General features: G+C 40.4%; 1 protein-coding gene and 1 pseudogene across 2 annotated transcripts; one reads left to right on the top strand and one right to left on the bottom strand.

Annotated features, from left to right (window-relative positions):
• The first annotated feature begins 13025 nt into the window (after window positions 1-13025).
• On the top strand, window positions 13026-14188 carry LOC105293800 (annotated as a pseudogene).
• A 1753-nt stretch (window positions 14189-15941) lies between these two features.
• Window positions 15942-23378, bottom strand: HOPX (HOP homeobox). Of its 2 annotated transcripts, XM_011362611.1 has the most exons (3): window positions 23341-23378; window positions 23015-23171; window positions 15942-16597 (listed from the first exon to the last, which is right to left on the bottom strand). In XM_011362611.1, the coding sequence occupies exons 2-3, from the start codon at window positions 23156-23158 to the stop codon at window positions 16520-16522; spliced, it is 222 nt and encodes a 73-aa protein (XP_011360913.1). In that variant the 5' UTR covers window positions 23159-23171; window positions 23341-23378; the 3' UTR covers window positions 15942-16519. The 2 variants fall into 2 exon arrangements, with proteins under 2 accessions (XP_011360913.1, XP_023387904.1); XM_023532136.1 differs by lacking the exon at window positions 23341-23378 and having other exon boundaries at window positions 23015-23235.
• Window positions 23379-23945: the final 567 nt, after the last annotated feature.

Genomic DNA, 23945 nt, shown 5'->3' with positions numbered 1-23945 from the left:
TGAAACACTGAGGCTGGACGCTGAGCATCCATCTAGTGAGAGCAGGTCCAGTCTCACTCATTTCTGTACGTCAGTGCCCAGACCTGTGTCTGCCACCTCTGAGCCAATCAGTCAATATTTACCATACTGAAATGAAAACTGCATTTAGTTCACATTTGTGGAATTTGATTTTATATTACCAAGCTTTTCTCTTTTTTCTGAATTCTTTTTTTCTTTTTTTTTTTTTATGATCAGTTTATTTGAGCCAAACTGATGATATACTTGGGAGAGTAAGATCTCAAATGCTCCCTCCAAGCCTTTCAATATCCCCAAATAACTCTCAGGCTTAAAAAATGATAAATCAATTTTATTAATTGATTCAGAAAATTCTAATTCTTTGTCTTTGCTTTTCTTCTGGCTCTCTATGCCCACCCTACTCCACCCCAAGCACTAAGGAGTATATAGTGCAAAGGAGTAAAAAGTGAAGGGAACGGCCCCTTCTTATGGTCAAACCAGACACTCATGTGCTTTTATGGAATAAGTATTTTGTCCCAAGACTGGACAACATAGCAGATTCCTTATGAGAGAAGATGAAAGGAATGGCAGCGTTGGCCAGGGCAGCAATACCAAGTTCTCTCTTCCTCCGGCCAGCTGCTTGGCTCCTCAGAGCAAAACAGCCCTCTGTCTGGGATTCATGTTAGACTCGGCCCTGCTGTGGCTTTTCCCGCAGACGGTGTCAGGCAACTGCTTTGATAGTTACCCTTGGTTAGACTCAGCTAAATCCACAAACAGGACCTCTTAGGTTGCTGCTATAGTTTGAAAATTTCTTAGCTTCGGTGATGGTCTATAACTTATCTATTACTTCCAGAATTCTAAACTCTTGGTAAGGTTTTCACTTATTAATCTCCACACTCTTAACTGTTGGTGCAAATGGCCTAACCTAACTAAAATCAAATTGAATTATCTAAACACGCGAAAGATTCCAAATGGTACTGATTAACCCAGTGGTATATATTTGGCAACTCTATTTTCTGAACCCCAAACAGGACACACTTGGACCATGAGAAAGAAGATTTGAAATCAAGATGGTCTTGGGAGCAAGTTATATGGTCACTTTATATATATTGCATATTATATAGATAACTAAGTCATTTTCCTAACCCTGTTTTGCTTAGACTGATATTATAATTGCTCGTATTCTGTAACCTCACACCAGTTCGAAGGTAGTGCAAACAGCTATGGGTAAGGGGAAAGGGGAGGAGAGAATCTCGTTTAGATGTTCTGAATGAATGTTTTAGAGACAGGTGCTATTGATCTAAAATTAATTATATAGTTTATTATATTATTTCTATTATATAAAATATATAAATATGTTTATATTTTATTTATAGTAATATAGAACATATAAATATATGTATACATTTTATATTAATATATTGTGTTAAATATATTAATATGTAATATGTTATATTAAATATATATTATATACATATTTGATTGGTGATTCCTTTAGAAAATAAAACAACTTGTGCCTTGATGGCCCAGTGAATATCATTCAGTTAATCAGCTGAATTCTAGTTGTCTTACTTTTAGAGGCAAGGGTGCTCTGCTGCCAAGGCTTTAGATTAGTTTTTTATTTTCCCTCATTTTGCCTTTGCAAAAGTCATCACATGAGTTGTCCACTGCTTTGTAACAGACTACCCTAAAACACAGTAGCTTAAAATAGTAAGTATTTATTATCTCGGTTTCTGGGGGTCTGGAATCTGGGTGCAGCTTAGGTGGGTGCTTTAGCTTCTTGCTGGTTGTCAGCTAGAGGCTTCTCTCAGTTTGTTGGCATGTGGGCCTTTCCCTAGGGCAGCCCACAAATTGCAAGCTGCCTCCCTCAGAGTAAAAGCCTGAGCAAGATAGTAGACATAAGTGATAGCTTTTTTGTAACCTAATCTTGGAATTCATGTCCCGTCACTTTTGTTATAGGGTCTAGCCCACATCAAGGGGAGGGGATGCCACAAAAGCATGAATATCAGGTGGCAGGGGTTGGAGCCACCTGATATTGCCTACCACAGCTAAAGAGACAAAAGTAATGATTTTATTTGTTCTCAAAATTAATATGACCTAGATATGACATCAAATATACAGTAGAAGAAAAAATAGATTAATTAGACTTCAACAAAATTAAGACTTTAATATATTAAGGAATACTATCAAGAAAGTAAAAAGACAACTCATAGAATGGGAGAAAAACATCACACACCATATTTGTGATAGGGTCTAGTATCTAAAATATATAAAGAGTTCTTATAACTCAATAATAAGAAGGCAAACCAATTTAAAAATAGGCAAAAATTTCAATTTAAAATTTAAAAAAAATTTTAGACCTGGAGATATTAAGCAAATTTAGAAAAATAGTCTTCAATTATTAATAGCTTCACTAATTAAAAATGTATACCCCTATATACATGTTTTTATATAATTTTTTATTGTTAATACATTTAATAAAAACATCATTGACAAATTTGCTTTCCTTAAAGCAAAGAGAGTAAAATTATAATAACTTCTGGTTTGTGTATAAATAAAAATTTTAAATTAAAATAATGGAGTTTTAATCTATTTAATTATTAATTTTCCAATATTTTTCAACTACTTCAGTGTTCTAGAAAAAATTATCCACTAAAATAAATACATAAGAACTAATATAAAGGCACATGTTTTTCCTTTTGCCTCAGGCTTCAACATGAGCTGGCTCAGCACTGTTGGATCCTGTCTCTTAAAAAATTCGTATATTTTGCTCATCAGGGATTTTCATTTGCATTAATTTTGATTTTTTAAAATGTCACCTTAAAATATTATATATTTTGAAAAAATAAATAACAAAAACAAAAACAAATAACAAAAGGCAATGATGTAAAATAGACATTTCTCTAAGGAAGGTATACAAATGAAAAGATACTCAACATCATCAATCATTAGGAAAATGCAATCAAAACCACAATGAATATCACTCAATACACACTGTATTAAAAAAATAAAAAATAATAGGTGTTGTCAAGAATATGGAAAAATTTGAATCCTTATATACTTGCTGATACGAAATAGTGAAGGCACTATAGAAAGAGTTGGCAGTTCTTCAAAAAGTTAAATATAGCATTATTACATGGCCCAGAAACGCCATTCCTAGGTGTACACCTAAGAAAAATAAAACTATACATTTAGAAAAAAACTTGTATGTGAATGCTCATAGCCACATTATGTATAATAGCCAAAAAAAAAAAAAGGAAATAATGCAAATGTCCATCAACTGATGGAGAAACAAAAGAAATGGTGTTTCCATACAATGGAATATTACTCAACCATAACAAGAAATGAAGAACTGTTACATGCCACAACATAGAAGGACCTTGGGAACATTATGCTAAGTAAAAAGAGTTTGACATGAAAGGCCATGTTACAGTAGATGTTCATTTACATGAAATGCCAGAATACGTAAATCCATAAAGACATGAAATAGATTAATATTTGCCAGTGGCTTGGAGGAAGGGGGACTAGAGACTAACTGCTAATAGGTACGGAGACTCTTTTGGAAGGCAATGTAAATGCTCTGGAATTATACAGTGGTGCTGGTTATGCAACTCTGAATATATTAAAACACTGAATTGTACACTTAAAATGGTGACTTTTATGTCAATTATATCTCAATAAAAATCTTTTTCTAAATTTTACTATAACTACAGAAACAAATATTTATCGAATGTTAAGTACCCAGCTAGATTCTAGATCGGTGGTTTTCAACCTCAGCTGCACGTTAAAATCACGTGAAAACAAAAATTATCTTGATATCCAGACCACATCCCAGACCAATTAAATCAGAATCTCTAGGGCTGGCTCCAAGCATCAGTGGTTTTTAAAGCTCCACATATAATTCAAACATACAGCCAAAGTTGAGAACCACTGGCCTAGAGCCTCCTTAGCAAGTTGGGTTCCCTCAAGAAGTGACAACTCCAGAGCCCTGTCTGTTGTCTTTCCATTAACAGTAACCGGAAAGGAAAGCTGTATGCCCTGAAGGAGAGGCTACTCTTCCAAATCAAGATAGCACCTTCGTTTCTCCTAATTTACTGCTGTTTTCCCTTCTGAAGGTGACTCAGAATGTTCAGCACTTTAAAGAAGACGTATTTTATGCTTTACAGTTTTTTCCCCCCTCGTTTTGGGTTAGGTGGCTGTCTTTCAACTCTGGTCAGAGAATCATTTGTTCCACTTTGGAACAGAGGTTGGATTCTGTCCAAATGGGTTGGTACTTTTGCCTTAAAAATATATGAAGTTTATAATTTGTGAAATTTATAGCAAAATACAAAGATATAAGGAGCTAAAAAAAAAAAGGAGCACACTGGGACTGTGCTCTCTCTTTTGTATTTATCATCTAACTATAACACTTGGCTTTATTTAATCATCTTTAATACTGACCTTCTAAGCCTCTGATGTTGTAAACCTTCCATCGCTAGCAGATCACCCGGTTGCTTTGACACCACATTCACTCTGTTTGGCAAACCTATCTGGGCTTGTGTTCCAAACCACAGTGGTTTTAATTAAATCCACCAACTGAAGTATTAACTTTTTTTCATTCACCCCAGAGCAGGAGACAATTTATGAAGGGGAATGGATGAAGAAATAGAAATTAGAAGATTTAAAAGAGGCATAAAGAAAGAATCAGTAACAGCTACTTTAGGCTATAGAAGGGCCAAGCCTGCGATGTTCTGGCTAGGCAGCCACTCTGCTGGTAGGTGATGGGAATAAATATGCAGGATCAGCTCTGGCCCCACTAAAAGCAATAGCAGTGAGAGAAAACTCTAGAAGGAAGACTAAGCAGAGACTGACAACTGCAGGAAACTTCTGGTAAGTAAGAACACAAAAAATTGCAGAGGCCTGTGAAGCGAAGTTAGCCCAAGAAATCCAAGAAAGAGTAGGGAAGTAACAAGCAGAGACATGTGACTCTACCTCATGAGAGCAGTAGAAGCCAGTCATTTTTTTAAGAATTAAATAAAATAGAATGCACAAGTCTTAAGTATATAGCTCAATGAATTTTTTTATGCATATACTTGTAAAACCACCAACCAAATCAATACTTAGAACATTTCCATCTTCCCAGAAAACTATCTCATGCCCTTTCCAGGTCAATAGCCCCCTCATTTAACTCAGAAGTAACCCTGTTCTTACTTACATCACTATAGACTAGTTTTGCATGTTCTTGAACTTCACATGAATGAAATCATATAGCACATATTCATTTGTATATGACTTCTTTTGCATGGCATAATGTTTTTGAGATCCACCCATATTGTTATGTGTTTAAACAGTTTGTTCTTTTATTGTTGCTCTGTAGTATTTCATAATATAAACATGCCATTATGCTTATCTGTTCTCCTGTTAATGGATATTTGGATAGCTTCAAGTTTGAGGCTGTTGTAAATAACGTTGCTATGAACATTGGTGCACGCATCTGTTTTGGACACACATTCATTTTTTATGGAGATATATCTAGGAGTAAACCTTCTGGATCGTAAGTTAAGTATATGTTTAATTTTAGTAGATATGGCCAAATAGTTTTCCCGAAGGGGTTGTATAATTTTACACTAACACCAACAGTGGGAATTCCAGTAGTCATTTTTGAGATAAAAAAGAAGTCAGCAACTACCTTAACCTGAGCCAAGCTCCTGGAGGCATGAAATTTGCAAGGATTTGTAAGATGGGAAATCAGTAATGCTTTGCAGCTGAGTGATGACATAAAAATGGAGGCCAGAGAGGGCACCTGTAACTGTCCCACCCCAACTAGTGCCAGCAGGAAGGAAACCCTGCAGCTATTTTGGGGTTTCCTAACATGGACATTAGCTAGTTAAAAGGGAAAGGAATTTGATGGAATAGGAGTGCTAAAATTGTTTCCAGTTAACTTATTAAAAACAATAATACAAAAAAAGTAGGATACGTAGCAATGTTTCTTATACTTTACTGAGCAAGAGCTGGTTAAAAATATGGAATTTGCATTTTTAAAGAAATACCCAGGTGATGTCAGTGTTGTTTCAAAACCACCAAGAAACACTGTTTGGAGGTTTGGCAATGCTTGCACATAATGCGTGCTGAGGATAATAACAAGAATATTCCCATCTCAGTTGACTTTACATTATAGCACCTGTTAACGCTTTTTTTTTCACCTCTAAATGTTTTGTTGAGTGTCTTTTTAAACTCAAAAATTGGGAGAAAGCGGTCTAAAGCCATTCCACCCTGAACAAGCCCAATCCCGTCTGATCTCAGAAGCTAAGCAGGGTCGGGCCTGGTTGGTACTTGGATGACAGACCACCTAGGAAGTCTAGATGCTGTAGGCGTAAAAAATAAAACATAAGGGATTGTAAGCTGACAAGGTCCTTGTAATCTGCGAGGTCAACCAAGGGTTGCCTTGCCTAAAAAAAAAAATTAATTAATTAATTTAAGAAAATTGGGAGAAAGCTTCCACCATTCACTTTGTTCTCTGGGGTTCTTCTTCCCAGTAACACAGGTTCAAAAGTGAGGGGCAGCTATTTCCTTCCTTCCTTGTTGCCAAAGAGGACAATAACCTCAGCCACCTTTTAAAGGGATTTACTGTTAGTTTCATTGTTAAGCTATGAGGAGATATCAAAAATTACCAATACAGCATTACAAAGTTAAAGCTATTTTGGAACATAGTAGGTACATGTTGAGAGAATTATATTTATTTCATTTAAAAAATAAATCCCTATTATGTGACACTATGCTAGGGCAAGGAATACCATGGTGAATGAGACAGAAGAGGATTCTATTTTCAAGAGGTTTTCATTCTATTGGGCAACAGTATTTGTCAGGGTGGGATAATTATTATAACACATACACCTAATTATCAGTGGCTTACTTAGCACAAGAAAAAAATGTACTCTTCCTGTATTTCATCTCAGTCCAGTTCAGGTTGGTAAGAGATCAGGTATTCACCATGTAGTCATTCCAGGTTCCAGGCTCTTTCCACATTCTTCTCTGTCAACAGAGCCCTCCATTCAGCCAGCAGATTGTAAGAGAGAGCTAGGAGATTGCATGCCTAGCTTTTATGGCCAAGCCTGCAAGTGGTATACATCACTTTATTCACATTGCATTGACCAGACTCAGATGGCCACAGCTAATAGTAAAGGCAGTTGGGAAATCTAGCTGAGTACATGGAGGGAAAGGAAACAGAGTTTGGTGAACACTTAGGAGCCTCTATTACAGCAGTGAAGAATAAATGGGAAATATAACCCGATTTGGTAAATGCTGTACTATGGAGAGGTAAAGAGTGCTTGGTAATATCCTGAAAGATACCTAACCAAGACTATGTTTAGTCAGAGGGAGAATATCCTGAAGGAACTAATACCTAAGCTGGGGCAGAAAAAAAAAAGGTTTATTTCTCTTTAGAACATAGTAACTTGTCCACTAATGAGATGCCCCCTTGCATGAACAATTAAGTCCCCAAACCTTTTCTTTTCAAAGTTACTGTTAGAAAATAACAAGCCCTTTCCTGGGTTGCTCTCATTCTCTGCTTTAAGAAGAAATAGAGTAATGTGGCAGACACTGTTGGCTGACTGTCCCCAAATTCTTTCTTCCTTGATAAGAAAATACCATTTTTTCTTGAGCCATCAAGCGACAATGTGTTCTAGGAAAATGGATTCTAGGAGATGGACTGTAATCAGTCTAAGGCAACTATGGTAATCCAATTCACCTTTTCTTCATTCAACAAATATTTAATGAGCTCCTACTATGTGTCAGTCTGTTCTAAGTGTCGATTATCTTTGCCATTTCTAAGCATGGGGTGGCATATGTGGCCTAATTCCAGACAATGGAGGGTAAGGGGAAGACTCCTGGGGGACTTCTGGGAAAAGATTTTTCCTCCCTGATAAAAATAAAATGAGAGTTGTCCTGAGAGGGCTTTTCCTTCCTGCCATTTGGATGATGTTATGTGGGATGCGACGCTGGGAACTGGAGCAGTCATCTTGCGACTGTAAGGAGACAGAGAAGAAATCTCAGGGAGAATAACCTAGAGCTGTGGCCTAGTTAGGTGGTTGAATTAGCCAAGTCTGGAATCACCTACCTTTGTTATATAAGAAAACGGAAAGCCACTTTAAGTTAGATATTTAGTCATCGTAGCTAAAAGCATCCAAATAAATACACATGGCATTGTTGGTGTTGTTTGTTTTGGATTAGAATGAGTGAATATTTTAATAAATGAAGAATCTAATATTTTTCATTTTCTTCTCAACTGTGTTGTTTGATCATAGAGAAATTTCTATCCTAGATATCTCTGTGGATAAAAATCATCTTCCATGATCTTACTGGTTCCTTCTTTGGCCACTGCAGATCTCCCATTGGAAGATGACATGTTTGGAAGCAAAGCCACATCTTCTTCTAGGTCTCCTACCCGTCTACCCATGGGGAACACCCCAAATGAGTTTTTCTAAAGTTTTGTTTTTTGATATAGAAGAGGCAGCTTCTCATTTGAGAAATCATCTTTCTCTTTACAAACATGATAGACAGGTTTCTTCCTCTCTTCTTTCCCCCAACCCCCACTCCTCATTCTCTCTCTATTTTTTCCCTCTCTCACCATGGCATGAGTTGAGCTGTAAGTTGTACTCTTCGTGGCCTATGAAATTTTTGGAGGCTTCCTGAATCTTGTTCAGACAGAAACTTGGCAAACTCCATGTTCTAATTCAAAACTTCCTGACTGAACTCAGTGGAACTCCAGCTAAGGAATTAAGTTGGTAAGCCAGTGATATTTAAAATGAATAACAGAGCTATTTGAGGATAAGCTTTAATTCTTGGATAATTATGTCAACTAGCTTTTGCTAGTCACAAATGTTTAAGATGCCACTTGGCTTCTTATCATCTTGATGATGCCAATAATGGGGATTTCTTTCCCATGCACTGTGAGATTTGGGTGCTAATGCCAATTTGCTCTGATTATTCTACTGTTGATCTAAAAGATCATCATCATCCTTTTGAGACTTTCATGTCTGCCCATTTCTTATGCCATTGGTTGTTCTGACTATAGCTATAATTTGAGGGAGAAGTATTGTATTGGTCAGGGTATGACAGGGAATAGATGGCAGAGGTTATTGAAGACAATTAAGTGTGGAGCATATTAAGGTCAATCAATAAAGGATATGGAAAGTTGGAGATAATAACAGTTACTACTTCTAGGCTTGGGATGGGTCAAGAGGAGGAAAAGTTTACTGGAAGCTGGAGAGACCTACAACTGTGGAGAGATCCTGACAGAAGCTGTGGCCTTGGCTAGAACATAGCCACTGTCAAACTGTGACTCTGGATGGACAACAAGAGGTAAAAAATACCCTGACCTTACTCTACTCTTATGTTCTGATCTCTTGCTAGTGACTATCATTGACTATCAGAGGGCAAGGGAGACTAGTTGAGGTGATCTGTAAATGTCACCTTCCTTGGCTACAGAAGAGGGTAGAAAAGGATGGAGAGTGAATATGGAAAGGTAAATGGGACTATTCATTTGTGTACCTTCATTTTCCTTGTCAAGAACTTTAGCACCAGTTAGTAGATAGATAGGTCCTAGATTCATTCTTTAATCTATATGCCTTTATTGCTTAGGATACAGTCTAGGCTCTAAATTAAGAGATCCCCAAACACTGCAACTTAATCAAGATCCAAGTTTATTTTTCTGTTAGATATCTTCCTGTCCAAGGCTAGTGTGATGACTTGATGGTGTTGAGTGCTTTGGTAGAAATTAGTTCTGCTGAAAAGTATTTCCAGTCTCCTTCTTCTAGAAATAAGGGAGGATTCTTCTCTGACCTCTTGGGGTTAGATATGGTCATGCAACTTGCTTTAGCCAGTGAAATATGAGTGTGAGATGTATCACAGAAGCATTTAGTGGCTAATGCAAAGCTCTCTTGCTCTCGTTTTCCCTTTCACTGAACTTTGTGGAAGCACTATTGACATGAGGGACAGCCATCCTGAGAAATTTCTCAGAGCTGTACCAGATTTGTGGGAGTGAGAAATAAAGCATTGCTTTTAAGCCACTGAGATTGAAGGTTGGTTGTTATTGCAGCTAAACCTGGTGTTTTTTGGCTAATACAGAGACCCTGGTTCTTTTTGCTTGTTGCCCTCCAAACTCTAAGGTATTGCTATCGTCTCCATGATCTAAGACAGGTCACTGCCATAGTTGCATTCAAGTTTATGAGACAAGAAGAGGAACATACTTACTCTTTTTAGGTGCATGGCTCAGAAAGGGGCCTTAGTTCCTTGCGGATCTCCCCATAGGGCTGTTCCACATGGCAGCTGATCTCCTCCAGTCAGAGACAGGGGGAAAAAGCTGTAAATATTTTAGACCTAATCTCAGAAGCAACACACCACCATTTCTGCTGTTTCCACTGGTCACACGGACCAAGCCTGGCACAAAGTGAGAAAGGAGTATGGAAAGCTGTGAATACTAGGGGAGCAGATAGTGTTGGAGGCTGGCTAAAAAAGCTAACTATATGAGAATTGATAAAATTTAGTCTTTAGCTGGGCAGCCATCTTCTAAGATAAAATGACAGGAAAAAGGAGAGACGGGCTAAGGGACAAACAATTCTCTGCCTCAGCTCTCCCCTCTGGCCACATAAACATACACATGCACGTTCTCATCTGTGAATATCCAGTCTGTGTCCTCAAAAGATTCTATGATTTTGGATTATAGTTCCCATGCCCCTGAGGATTCTTATCCTTAGGGTCACTATCTCCAAAAATATGCCTTCTTCGCTCCCAGACAATGCCAAATTCCTGTATAAAAAGCTTTTTAAAAAAGGAGTGGGGAGAGGGAGCTTCCATCTGGAAGAAAGAGAAAGAAAATCCTTCTGCATTGCTAATGTGGAACTCTAAGGATGAGTCATATGAACTATGAGTCAGTGTGTCTTTGTATTTAAGTAGTTAGATGAGTTACGTAAAACAGATTCAAATCCAATGTTTCTTATGTTTTTCTAAGTGTAAGTGGTAAGCTCTTTTAAGAAGCCACATTGAAATGTATGTTTACGCAAGCACATTCTCAGAGCAGCAGTGCTCAAATATTTGTAAGAGTATAATTGATGGTGAAGGTGAAGCAGAGAAGATCTAGAGAAAACTTTGCTTCTTCGTGCCTATAATTATTTATACTGTACACCACAATATCACAGCACTAGGCTTCATAAAACCAAAAAATCTTATTCTCCTACCTTGCCAATGTAAGTAGTGGCTTATGTCCCAGATCCTTGCCTGACTTATGTGCACTTCACCACCTCTTAGTATTTCAATCACGAGAAAAAAAAAATGTAAAGTTTCAAATTATTTTTCTTACTACCATTGTTATTGCTAGCTACTTTGGCATTGAGTTTGGGCAGGGATACATTTGAAACTGCTGGAATGAGGTTTTTTAATGACCTTTTAGTGGATACTGGAATAATGTGGAACGAGATTTCTAAATGGACATGGCAAAGGTTAAGGGAGTGTAGCAAAATGTCCTCGACAAGATGATAAACTCTTATCTACCATACATTCGTACTTACTTTAAGAAAGTATATAGTTGATGTCCATAAATTACCTACTTATCATCTTTCCTTTAATATGCAAAAATATATTTTTTTCTCAAGTCTCTATCAACTAAGAAAAGTCTGGTTCTCTGCGCAATTATTTTCAAGGTTTGTTGGCCTATATATTCCTAGCTTTCTTTCACTTTAAATTTCTGCTTCTCCTGAATTCTTAATTATTATATTGGCTGATATTCCTCCTTCCGTGCCCTCCTCTCTTCCTTTCTTCATTCTGCCATTAGTCAGGACTCTCCTTGCTTCAAATAATAGAGATACTCCAAAAAGAGAATTCACTAGTTCATAGAGCCAGGAAGGCTGCAGTCCCCCAGAGGAAGAGTTAGAACCAGGGCCTCAGGATCTGGCCTCTCTCTCTTTCTCTCCAACTCCTATTTCTGCCTGGCTTTATTCTCTCATATTATGAGTGGCCTTCTCCATGTGGCTGGATAGATGGCTGCCTGCAAGCTAGGCCTCCATCTTCACAACTCTTCTTAGGAGAGGATAATAGAAAATTAACCCTAACTCCTCCAGGTCCAATTAGGAGAACTTTGGTGAAGGACTTTGGCCCAGCTGAGATCAAGAGCTCATACCTTGGTTCAGTCTGTGTGCAAAGGGCTATGCCATTTTGATTGGTCAGCCTGGGTCATGTGTCTAACTCTGAATAGGGTGGACAATCTAGGGCACTTAGATTAATTGCTCTTCCATGGCCACATGAGGTAGGAGGAGTTCCCCCTTTATAAGAAAAAGACAGCAGACAGAAACAAATGCTTCAGCAGTCCACTGTATGCTACAAACATGGCTCAAGCAGCTCCTTCCCCATCTCACAAAGCATCATCAATGCTAGGCCATTTTGTGTAAAAGAGCTTTCCTGAAGGCTGAGGATAACAGAGGACAGTGGCAGCATGGCAACAATAGGTCCAGTGCTGCACAGATGTTAACTTAAAATAGAATAATTGTCATTTTACAGTCCCTGAACCAACTCAATCAGCCTTCTGGTACAGCTGACATGTTGACCCATGACCTCTGGAGCCTGCTCTCCCTTACCAACTCATTCTCCTCCATCCCTCCTCTAAGTGCCCAAGGATCTCAGACATCCTCCTACTTAAGTTTCCACAGGACACAACTCTAAATTCCTGCTATATTAGTGTGCACAGCCACTAAATTCTTTATTGTTTTCTCTTTCTAGACCTGTTTTACAGCCAAAAAACAAAACAAAGAAATAAACATAACTCTTCACCACCGTGTTTTCATAAACTTTTAAGAGCAAATAGTCTCCTTAGGAAGACTCTTTCCTTCCTGTGACACCGTGATTTAGAATAAGAAATATATATGTTCAGTCTTTGTTCTATTCCTGGCACACAATTCCTAAAACCCTTGTAATTTCTAAGTGATAAGATGGGAGTATCTTTTGTTCTAATATTTGGTCTTTTGTCCTCAAATAGCTTCAGTTTTTGAAATAGCTTTAGAATGATGAAGGTAAAAGGGATGTCTTTTTATTCATAACAAGTCCTTTTGACATACCTGAGTTTATGTTGATGATTTTTGGAAAGTCCCTAGAGAGGATGAGGGCTTGTTGCCAGGGGAACCAACCATGCGATTAGAGAGTTGAAAATTTCAGCCCCACCACCATCATTCAGGGAAGCCAGAAGCTGGAGATTGAATTTAATTTCGAATGGTTGATGATGTAATCAATCGTGCCTACCCAATGAAGCCTCCATAAAAATCCCTAAAGCACAGGATTCAGAGAGTTTCCAGGTTGGTGAACACATGGGGGAGCTAGGACGGTGGCTGCCCAGAGAAGGCATGAGAACTCCACACTTCTTCGCCCATATCTTTCATCTGGCTGTTTGCAAGTTATATCCTTTATAATAAACTGGTAATCTAGTAAGTAAATGGTTTTCCTGACTTCCGTGAGCTGTTCTAGCAAATTAATTAAACCCAAGGAAGGGGTCATGGGACTCTCTAAAAAAAAAAAATCAAAAACATGTTTCCCCTCAATATGGTATACCATAATATTAAGATTAATATTAAATTTATCTCTAGGTGATGGGATCATGGGTAATTTTTATGGGTTTTGTTGATATCCTTGTACTACAGTCAAAAAAATTAACTCAAGAAGGTTCGTATTGGTAACAAATTCACATTTAAAAGGCACTGATTCTTTCCTTGGTGCTGTCCAGCTGCACAGAGCAGAAGCTCAGGAACTTTCAAGATTTGGCTGCACCTGTAACCCACCTATTACCCACTCGTAACCCACTGGCTAAGGAAGGCCTTGCAGCTGGAGGTGTAATGGATGTTACTACTGCTTTACAAAAGGTGCTGAAGACTGGCTTCATCCATGGCAATCTAATGTGGAATTCACGAAGCTGACAAAGTCTCAGACAAGCGCCACGCCCATCTTTGGAGCTTGCATCCAACTGTGATGAAACTGTGGATGTCAAGTTGGTGGAGACACCATGTCAGCCTCATTGAGGTTAATGACAACAAGAAACTAGGGAATGGATGGGTCTCTGTAAAACTGACTAAGGGGAAAACCCCTTAAAATGGCTGGTCGCAGTAGTGTGGTAGTTAAGGGGCTTGACAAAGACTCTCAGGTCAAGGACATCATTGAGGAGTATTTCACATGCAAGAAATTAACAAATAAAAGACTTGATTCTTATATAAATAAATTAATTAATTAAAATAAGATAAAAAGGACACGAATCCTCATTTCTTCCTAGCATATACCATTCAAACTCTTGACTCTTGGACCTGATAAGCACAGAAAGTGATCTTTCTATCATAAATGGTTCTTCTTGGCACCACGCTAAAGGCACACTCTCTGTCCAGCTGGTTAACTCTTTTCGTCCTGGATGGATTGTTCTTGAATAATGTCTCTGGTATGCTAGAAGACTTCTCTGATCTGAGTCTTAGACCTGATTTAGCATCTCTTTCATTGCTTGACATGGGAAAATCACCAAGTTCTGGGTCTGCTTTGCCCACAGTCGTATTAGCAGCACATTTTTTCCTCCCTATCTGTTTGCCAGTGTCTAGTACATGCACACATTCCTGCCTCATCCTCACTTTCTCTCTGTCTTTCTGGAAAGTGATGTCAGCATCCAGAGCTGAGTGCTGACAGATGCTCAGACCACCACTAATGAGGGTACAGGACAGAGTGCCAGATTAGGCTGTTCTGTTCACTGTGTATTGTTTACAGAAGAAATGTTTTAAGGTAGAGGAAGAGGAAGCTTGACAAGGATGTTTAATTGGATCTTGTAAACATTTGTATTCTGGATGACCGTGTTTCTTATTTTGGGCTCTTTATTTTAAAGAACTGAAAAGACTATGTAGGTAAGAGTTCAGAAATATACACCAGCGTTATTCCAAGCTGGGTTGGCAGACAATGCTAATGGCCTTTCTAATATCTATTCCCATTCTCCCTTTCTTTCTTACCAACAGAACCCTGATTTTACTCAAGGCAGCAATATGCCCAATTTAAAGTACCATCCCAGATGCCCTTGAAGTTGAGTGGCCATGTGACCCAATTCTGTCCAATGAGATATAGGTAGAAGTTTCTGAGTGCGGAGCTCCCAAGAAATCTTTTTTAAAGGAGAGAGTCTTAGCTGGCATTTGCCTTTTTCTTTTTCTTTTCTTTTTTTTCTTGCTTAAAATGCAGATTCAATGCCCAAGCATCCCTTTTGCACCCTTGAATACAAGAGCCCAGAGCAAAGAACGAAGACAGAATGACCTAGGTCCTTGACAACATTAAGGAGCCACTGATGTCTTATGTAAAAATAATTAATCAATTAAATAGACAAAAAGTCTCTTTGGTTAATCTATTGTAATCAAGTTACTGTTCTATACAATCGAACACAATCTTAATTGATAGGTTATTGAGACATTTAATGTATTATGATACAAAATGAATGAAAAGTGACTTCAGAGTCCTTTATGACAGTGCTGCTCAAGCTTTCATGTGCATACACACTATTTGGGGACCTTGTTAAAAATGCAGATTTCGATTTAATGCAGATTTCGATTTAATGCAGATTTTGATTTAGTAGGTCAGGATTAGAGTCTGAGATTCTCCATTTCTCACAAGCTTGCAGCTAATGCTGATGATACCAGTCCAGAACCATGCTTTGAGTAGCAAGAATTCAGAAAATGACAGCTCTTTTGTCAGTCTGCTCTCATGTTAGAGCTATTCTGTTTTCCTTTGATATGCTTATTATTCAGTTAAAAATCTACAGAGGACTCAGCACATTTTCAAAAAATGTTAAGGTTTTATTTAGAAAATCATTTTAGGGACAAAAGCAGTTCATTTTGTTTAGCAAAATAAATTTAACAAATGCATTTAAATACAGTAAATTCAAGATGTTTTTGGATTTTTTTCTTAGTTACCTGCTTTTCTGTCTTGCTACTTGCAGAGTTTCTGTCTTTCTAGCCTAACAACGTTCTAAGTTAATGCAGCTTTAATCCAAGGAACTACTTTATGAAATCCGAGACTCAAATATTCCTCTGTATTCTCATTCAACCTCAATGTATTAAATGAAACATGAGGAAAACAACTTGGGGAAGTAGATTCAGAAAGAAATTTTGCTCTTCCTTGGTCAAGTTATCTTTTCAACAGAGACCTTGCCTGCTCTGAAATGGATATTGAAAGTAAATTGTAATTGGGAGGTGATGATCAAAAGCGAACTTGGATGGTTTTCACATAATCTGTCATCATGATCCAAAGGGAGAAGTAAGCCACACCACTTTCCTAGCCAGGCCATTGCTTTACATAGAAGCTGTGCATAGCTTCCTATTGTTAACTTTCTTTTCTAGTTATGTACATTAAAAAAATACAACATTGTGTTAAATACAGGACAGCTAATGGTGGAACATACACTACTACACTGAGAAAACAAAATAGCTTGGTTAAGCCGAGGCGAGAAGCAGCAGATGGTCTTCGTGGAGGGAAACTACCAACGCCCACCATCTCCTCAGTCCGTAACAGATCTGCATTCCGAAGGCAGGCCTTCCGACTGCCGCCACTGGGCCAGGCGCTGCTTAAACCACTTCTGGAGGAGGGAAATATGAAAAATTACCTGTCACATCCTGAAAACAACTGAAACATCCATTCTTTTCTAACAGGTAGCCTCTGTAGCCCAAATGGAAAGGAGGAGAGTGAGGAACGTGTCCATGGGGATGGTTCTTCTCACTTGACACTTAAACCTTTCCTGCCTCAGGACCTTGGCACATGCCATTTCCTAGGGTTAGAATGTCCTGCCTTCATTCTTTATCTGATCATCTCCTTCTCATCCTCAAGTGTCAGCTTAAATAGAAGCTTCTCAATGAGCCTTTTCTGACCACTATCTAAAGCAGGTTCTCCACCCATTTTAGTACTTTGTTACCCTCACAGGACTTTTTTATCTGTCATTGTTTATTTGTGTATTCACCTTTTAATTTATATTTCCTTCTAGAATATAAGACTCATTAAAGCAGAGACTATTTTCATTTTATCATCACTGCATCCTTATCCCCTAGCACAAGGGCTTAAAGTTAGAGAGTAATCAATGTTTTTTGAATGAACAAATAATCGAAGCATCTCCTCAATGCCCCAGAGATTTCATGCTATATCTCATCAATGTGTGCTGATTTCACCAAGGGTCTCCTTACTCATCAGTAGCGCTTAGTTAGTATTTGCTGAATAAAATCAATGGCTAACAGCACTGGACAGTCTTGAAGAACTCCTTCATGGGGATCCATGGAATAGGCTAACTCAATCTCTCCTGCTCCAGGGCTTCTGGGCAATGAGAGAAGATAAAGTGGACCTACCAGTTTATTCAGAATCTTTTAGCTCTTTGTGACCCCAGTAGTCTCACCTCACAAAAGTGACCATAGATTTAGGGAAGATCCCAGATGGGATGTTTCTAAACATGGTACCATATGAGAGCAAAAACATGTTTATATATAAAAAGACAGTGGCTGCCTTTATTATGCCACTGAGGGGGTCGGGAATTATGCAAAGAGGAGATAAGGAGATCCATGCTGGGGAAAATAGTGGGGTACAGACCAGGTTGGCCAGGAGGAAACTGGGATTTTAAAAAATCAACAATTTTGAAGAGAGACTAGTGAGAAATAGAAGCAGCAAGCACTGATCCACATGGGAGAGTTAGAGAATGAGTGAGGGCTCGATAGAAGGTTGAAATCTCCAGGCTTTATTCTCTTTCTGTACTTCCCAACCTTTTACATATCATGGCATATATTGAGAATGACGATATTTTTATGTCCTGCTGGTGTAAACAGGCAAGCTGTTTGAGTAGGTGACCACTGCGGGCTCTGTAGTCCTGGGCTCTGCCAATAGGAGGCTCTATTGTATCTAATTGGCTATGAAAACTTGAGGAAATCCCTAAAAATAGAGCACCAGTCAGGTTAATTGTAAGTAAAGAGGTAAGCTCATGGAGTCTCTAATTGTTCCTTCTGCATTTTCTAAAATTTATCTCTTCTAAGGGTAAGCACATGAGAGGAAAGAAAGGAAGCAGAAAGAGCACAGCTAAGGGATGTCAGACCTGAAATGTGCTGATGGAGACGGTGTGGTGAGAAACATCTGGAGGGCTCTGACTTAGTGTAAATGGACACCTGCCCAGCTGCACATTTTAACCTCAGAACAAATAGACTGGGCCCTAGGGCCATGCTGAAGAAGATCTCTTCTCTTCAGAGACCTAGGGAGCTGAAACGCAGTTCAGCATGAGCCTAAGATCAGAAGAAAGGGTGAGAGCCACAGGAAAAGGAGTGTTTCTAAGGATCATGCCTGTGGAGCTAGAAGGGAGTGAGGCCACAGGACAATTTAGGGCTCTGCACCAATGCAAATCCGACTGCGCTACATGAGACCACACCCACAACTCACCCCGACTGTTCTACAGCGTTTACACATGACATGCAGTACACAGCTGTCAAGATCGAATGTCTTATGTATCTTTGTGCTGTGGGGTGACAGCAGAGAAAGGTACTCTAAAGCCAGGGGCAGCAGACTACCCTTAGGGAAGCCTTCTGTTTGGTGGTTTCTCTCTTGGTTTCTCTCTTGGCCATAGTTCACTCTTGGGGATCACTAACTTTGAAGAGAAGAGCTCATGTAACTTTGAAGAGAAGAGCTCATGTAACTTCAGTGGCTTTAACCAAAGTTCTACTGCTAATGGTGGGTGCCAATTTTCTTCTGTAATCCATGTGTGTGTTTAGTTAACTCTGAATTCTAGTGTGAGAGCATCATGGCTCTAGTTTCATTAATGAGGTGGCTCTGTGGGGAGGTTTTCAAGGCTCTGAGGTCTGATTCAATAGGATTTCCAGTTACTAGAGCTGAATAAAGGGCAGAGTTTTAAAGACTGGCTAATTAAAACTTGGAGGAGGAAAATCTCATTTTCTATCAGGACTTATTTAAGACAAAATGATTGAGCTGGCCCTATTCAGAAGAGCCACCCACAATTTTTACATTCGTAATGAAGCAGAATATTAATGTACAGTTACTGAAAATAACTTCAGCAAGGACCTCATTTGTGAATTGGTGAGTTGGCATCCAAATGCTTAACAAGTTGAACCCTAGCATTGGGGGATGCGATGAGGTCCAAGAAAATCTCAACTATTTTGAAGATACATATTTTAAATAGAGTATGTACAATAATTTAGCAAACCAGTTGCTGTCCAACGAAAATCATTAAACAACTCGTTTGCTTTTTTCCTCTAGAGCTGCATCTTATCTCATCTCACTTACATCAATACTAATTTTACACCTGGCTTTATCCTTCTCTTCTCTGTTTCAGGCATCCTCTGAGAAAGACATTCATCCTTCGCTTGCTTATAAATGAATGCCCTCATTACCCTCACCCGCCAATAGAGATTTATTTACTCTGAGTGAACAGATGATAATTAGACACCACCATAGGGAGGGATTGAGGCAAAATAACATCGTTCCTGTCCTTTTCTCTAGTAGCTAACATCTCGTTCTTTTCAGGGGGAGACCTTTAGAGGTCTTTATTCAACTGATAAAACATCCAATAACGAAAACCACTGAGTTCTGGGAATAGTCCCAGGACATCAAGAGGAGATAAAAATACTGGAAACCTCTCTAAGAACCAACGCCAGCTACACTGCGCTTGAGTTAGTGATAATAGAAAATGCCAGATCATTTCAACCTCCCAAGGGGCTGATGAAAGAGCTTTCACAGACACTTCGAACACTGAGTTCAAAACAACAAAAGATACAGGGTGGGTATTCTGTAAGGTTTATCTAATTTAAATGAAGGAGATATCTAATTACTGTCACAAGAAAAACCCATTCTAGGATCCCGGCAAAAGCAACTTAAAAAGTTATTTTATTTAGAGCACCCTTCACCTCACCCCAAGTTCCTATAGGTGATCCCCCCAATAGCAGAGAACATTGTAGAACAGTTATAAAGAGGTCGTCAAAGCCCCAGTTAGAGACTGTTTCAACCTTTTATTCGCTCTTGCCCCTGCCAAAGTATCAGCAATATGAATCAGCTCTAGTTTATTGTCTCACAGGAGCATCACATGCTTTTTTTCTTCTATTAACATATTACTTGTTGTAAGAAAATGAAGAATATGATTCCAATTCTGGAGGTGGGGGGTATTAGGGATGAGGAAATCAGGCATATAAAATAAATATTATTTTGGTAACCTTTCCTTGTGGAAAGGGACAACACTAATGAAGAATAGAAAAAGGAATGCGCTGATACCAGACACTGCTTATATGTAGGCCCAACACACCTTGGCTTCCATGAGTTATTCAGAGTTTCTACAAAACCTGCCTTAAACATCACTGGGAGTGAAAGCTCCAGAAGATACTTTTATTTTCTTTAGGAGACACTTTTTAAAATGTAAATGTTTGAGAAGATTAAAGAAGAAACCATTCTCACCCACCAGTGCACACCAGGGTGGAGAGGGTTGTGAAGGGATTGAAGGGGGCAGGAGAGTGGGGTTGAAAAAATGAGAAGTTGGAAGATGAGACCCGACCCAGTAAGGGATGACAGAGGGTTACCTAGAAAGCCTTTCCCTAAACCTGCTAAATGTTGCCTCTCTCTGAGCTCTGGTGTCTCAGATGTTTCCCTGCAGGTCTGTGCAGGAAGACGGAGAGGCAAGCTCAGCTGTGGAAGCCTGAGGGAGGAAGGAGGTATTGGCCCCATGGCAGGAAAAGGAAGCCAGGGGCCCTGTTATGAGGCTGACTCACCCCCACACCCACTCATTTCAGGGCTGGGTCTACCATTTGTTCATTTAAAGGAGGTAAAAGAGGGGAAATGGGAGTAGCACTGCCTGAGAGAGGCAGATGAACCTGCTACGTGGGGGTCTGAATCGGCTGACCTCAATCACAGAAAGAAGCAGGTGCCTTTTTTCCTGCCTCTCACTTGATTTCATTCCAGTACAAGATAAATCCTTTTTAAAAAGTATAATTTGAATCTTGAGGAAAGATCGAACATAGCCTAGAATGACTATTATTTAATGCATGGATTTTTTTTTTCAGGAAGAAATATAAGTTAAATTTTTCATTTTTTCCCTCCCACCCAACTCAGTTGTTTGTATTCTTCCTCTGTGGAGATAACATAACATCCTGATTAGGAGTCTGGATTGTGCCCAGACTGCTGGGGTTTAAATCCTAGCTCTGCTACTTCTTAGTTGTATTCCTGAACAAGTTATTTAACCTTTCTGTGCCCTAGTTCCCTTATCTGTACAATGGGGCTAATAGTACAGATACTTCACAGCACTGTTGTGACAAATAGGTGATATAATATTTGGAGGATACTTGGAACAATAACTGCCAAATATTAGCCATTACAAAGGTCAACATAATTACTCTGCCTTTCAGGTGAGGGAATGATGGTAATTTACCGTGGGAGAATAAGAGGCTGAGGAGAGCTTAGATCCCTAGTTGGTGCTGCATCCACAACAAAACCACAGCCTTCTGCTTAAACGATGAGTAATTATTGTCTCTGTGATCACTCCTCTTTTCTAAATATATCATGGGGCTTTAAGTGATAAAACTTCAGCAGGCTGCCTCCTCAGAGGGTTCCAAGAAACAGGAGCTATAAGACTTGGATTACAGTAAATCACCTTCCATTAAGTTCTGGTTCTGGTTAGCCAGACAGTTGTTCCCTTTGCTAAAAACAGGTATGCCTGACTTTCTATTTGACCTAGGAATGAGAGGATTTTCTAGGGGTAAATTCTCCAAAGTGCTCCTGGCTTAAAGAGTAAAAATCATTTTAGACTTGGGGTCCAGGGTCTTGGTTCTAGGATCCATGGGAGGACCCATTACAAGCTTTTAAGCTTCAATTCGGTATGATTCATAGTGAGAAGAGGACAGTGTCTAATGCTCGGGCCTATACAATGGGAAGAATAAGAATGTCTCTGCCTTAGAGCTGAGACTAGAGGTATGAAGAGCTTTGGGTTCCCAAGGGAGAGATGCTACAGCAGTTCCAAGTAGTAGTATGCCTAACTAATTGTCTTTCCATGACCAAAGGGAAAATAGAAGTCAGAGTTTAAACAGGTTGTGTGTGTGTGTGTGTGTGTGTGTGTGTGTGTGTGTGTGTTTTAGAGCAGCCAACACTGCACTTGAAGGTTAATAATCACGGAGAGTGCTGCATTCTCTACCCTAAACAATTTTCAGGATAATATAGGAGCTTTTAAAAACAGATAAGTAAATTAATGCATTTAAGGAAACATCTGCTTCCACTCCATTTAGCTGCAATGTCAGATGTCTACCTTCTTGGACAACTACAGAAAAAGACTCTAAACCTTAGAGCCAGGGAATTTTTTAAAATGTGAACCAACTCTCCCTGGCTAAAATATGTAATTTTAGCTCTGCAACTAGGAGTAGGCTGCAATGTGATGTAGTGGAAAGAACATGCTTAATGACCAGTGCCGTACTGGCAATTCCCTCCCTCTGGGCCTCAGTTTCCTCGTTTGCTGAACCCGAGGACCGAATTTATAGCTGATCATTAAGATCCCCTCCAACTCTGACATTTCCGCAGAGAACAGATTTGAGAGCGCCGGGCTCAGAGCGCACACGGAATCTCTCGGGAAGGTTTTGCTCACCGCCCAGGGAAGAAACTGAGCCCGGTAAAGCGAGGCAAGAGCGTGGGTCAGGGACGCTGCTCCCAACCCGCAGGGAGAAGAGAGCGTTTATCCCGGGCTGTAGTAGAGAGTGGAAAAACAACGAGAAGGAACGGTGAACGTGAGGTTTCTAAGCAGCTCCTGGGGAGCCCCCGCGGGCTGGGGATGGAGGCGCAGATGGGTGTCCATGGAGCCAGGAACCTCGGGTGCGGCGGTGGGAGCGATGCAGGGTCTGGGCTCTCGGGATGGGGCCCCCAGGGTGCAGGCAGAGCGATGAAAGGTCGGGGGTGGGCGGCGAGACGCGAGGCGAGGGCGAGGGAGACCTCCGCATCTGCGAGACCGCCCAGGCGGGGGTGGGCGCGGGGCGCGTGCTGGGCTCACCTGGGTCTCCTCCTCGGAAAGGCCGGCCTCGGCCGCGATGAGGCACAGCGTGGTGGGATCCGGGTGCTTGTTGACCTTGTTGAAGTTGTACTCCAGGATCTCCACCTGGTCCTCGGTGGGGCCGCTCGCGGTGTCCGCCGACATGGTCCCGGCGCGGCTGCGGGGGAAAGAGAAGCCGCAGCGGTGAGCGAGGCCGCGGCAGGCGGGGCGCAGGGAGCGACAGAGATCGGGGCGCGGCCGGGCGCCCTCAGCCCGCGGGGCTGTCCCCTCCCGCAGTCGCACGGTCGCGCGGGTCTCCGGCGGCTGCAGGCTGCGGCGGGACTTACCCAGGAATTTTTACAGGGACTTTCCCCCGGGCCCCGGGTCTGGGATGATGGGAGGAAAATGACGCCTCGCGCTCTCCCGGCCCTAAGCCTCTAAGGAAAGGGCGGAGGAAGCACCGCGGTGATTTTGAAAAACCGCCTTCAAAGTTTCATCAGGGGATAGGGAGCTGCCCCAGCCACCAGCTTGACAGATGACGTGGGGGGTGGGGTACACTAGAGTCCGCGGCGGGGATGCCTCACCCGTCCGCGTGGTTCTGCCTCTAAAGTGGTTTAGCACCTTAGGTCCCTGGCTGGAAGGGGCTGTGGCCCCCACACCTCCTCCAAAGAAATGACCCATAGGACAGAACTGACTTCTCAAAGTTAAGGAAAGGAGAGCGGCGCTTTTCATTTCCCTTTTTAAAAGATGGAAGATAGGTCCACACAGACGTGATCTACCCTGAGTTCCTAAGGCCGAGAAATGAGCGTCAGGAAAATTTCCACCTGAGGGCTTGTATGAATCACTGTGCAATCTGCGCCCTCCTCTTCCATCCTTCCAACTGGATTTTTCTACCTAAAGAGTCCGAGGCCCTGAGCCACCTGGCTGTTCACTGCCCCCGCAGCACCGCAGT

This window comes from Pteropus vampyrus, unplaced genomic scaffold, assembly GCF_000151845.1.
Source record: "Pteropus vampyrus isolate Shadow unplaced genomic scaffold, Pvam_2.0 Scaffold77, whole genome shotgun sequence".
Taxonomy (NCBI): Eukaryota; Metazoa; Chordata; class Mammalia; order Chiroptera; family Pteropodidae; genus Pteropus; species Pteropus vampyrus.
The sequence above is the reverse complement of the archived record's forward strand: the minus strand, read 5'-3'. Positions and strand labels throughout refer to the sequence as shown.

Bases quoted from the DNA above. Each gene is read 5' to 3' on its own strand.
- HOPX (XM_011362611.1), bottom strand. From the start codon at position 23,158: ATGTCGGCGGACACCGCGAGCGGCCCCACCGAGGACCAGGTGGAGATC. The intron at 16,598-23,014 runs GTGAGCCCAGCA...TCCCTCCTCCAG, and splicing joins TTTCCGAGGAGGAGACCCAG to AAGTGGTTTAAGCAGCGCCT.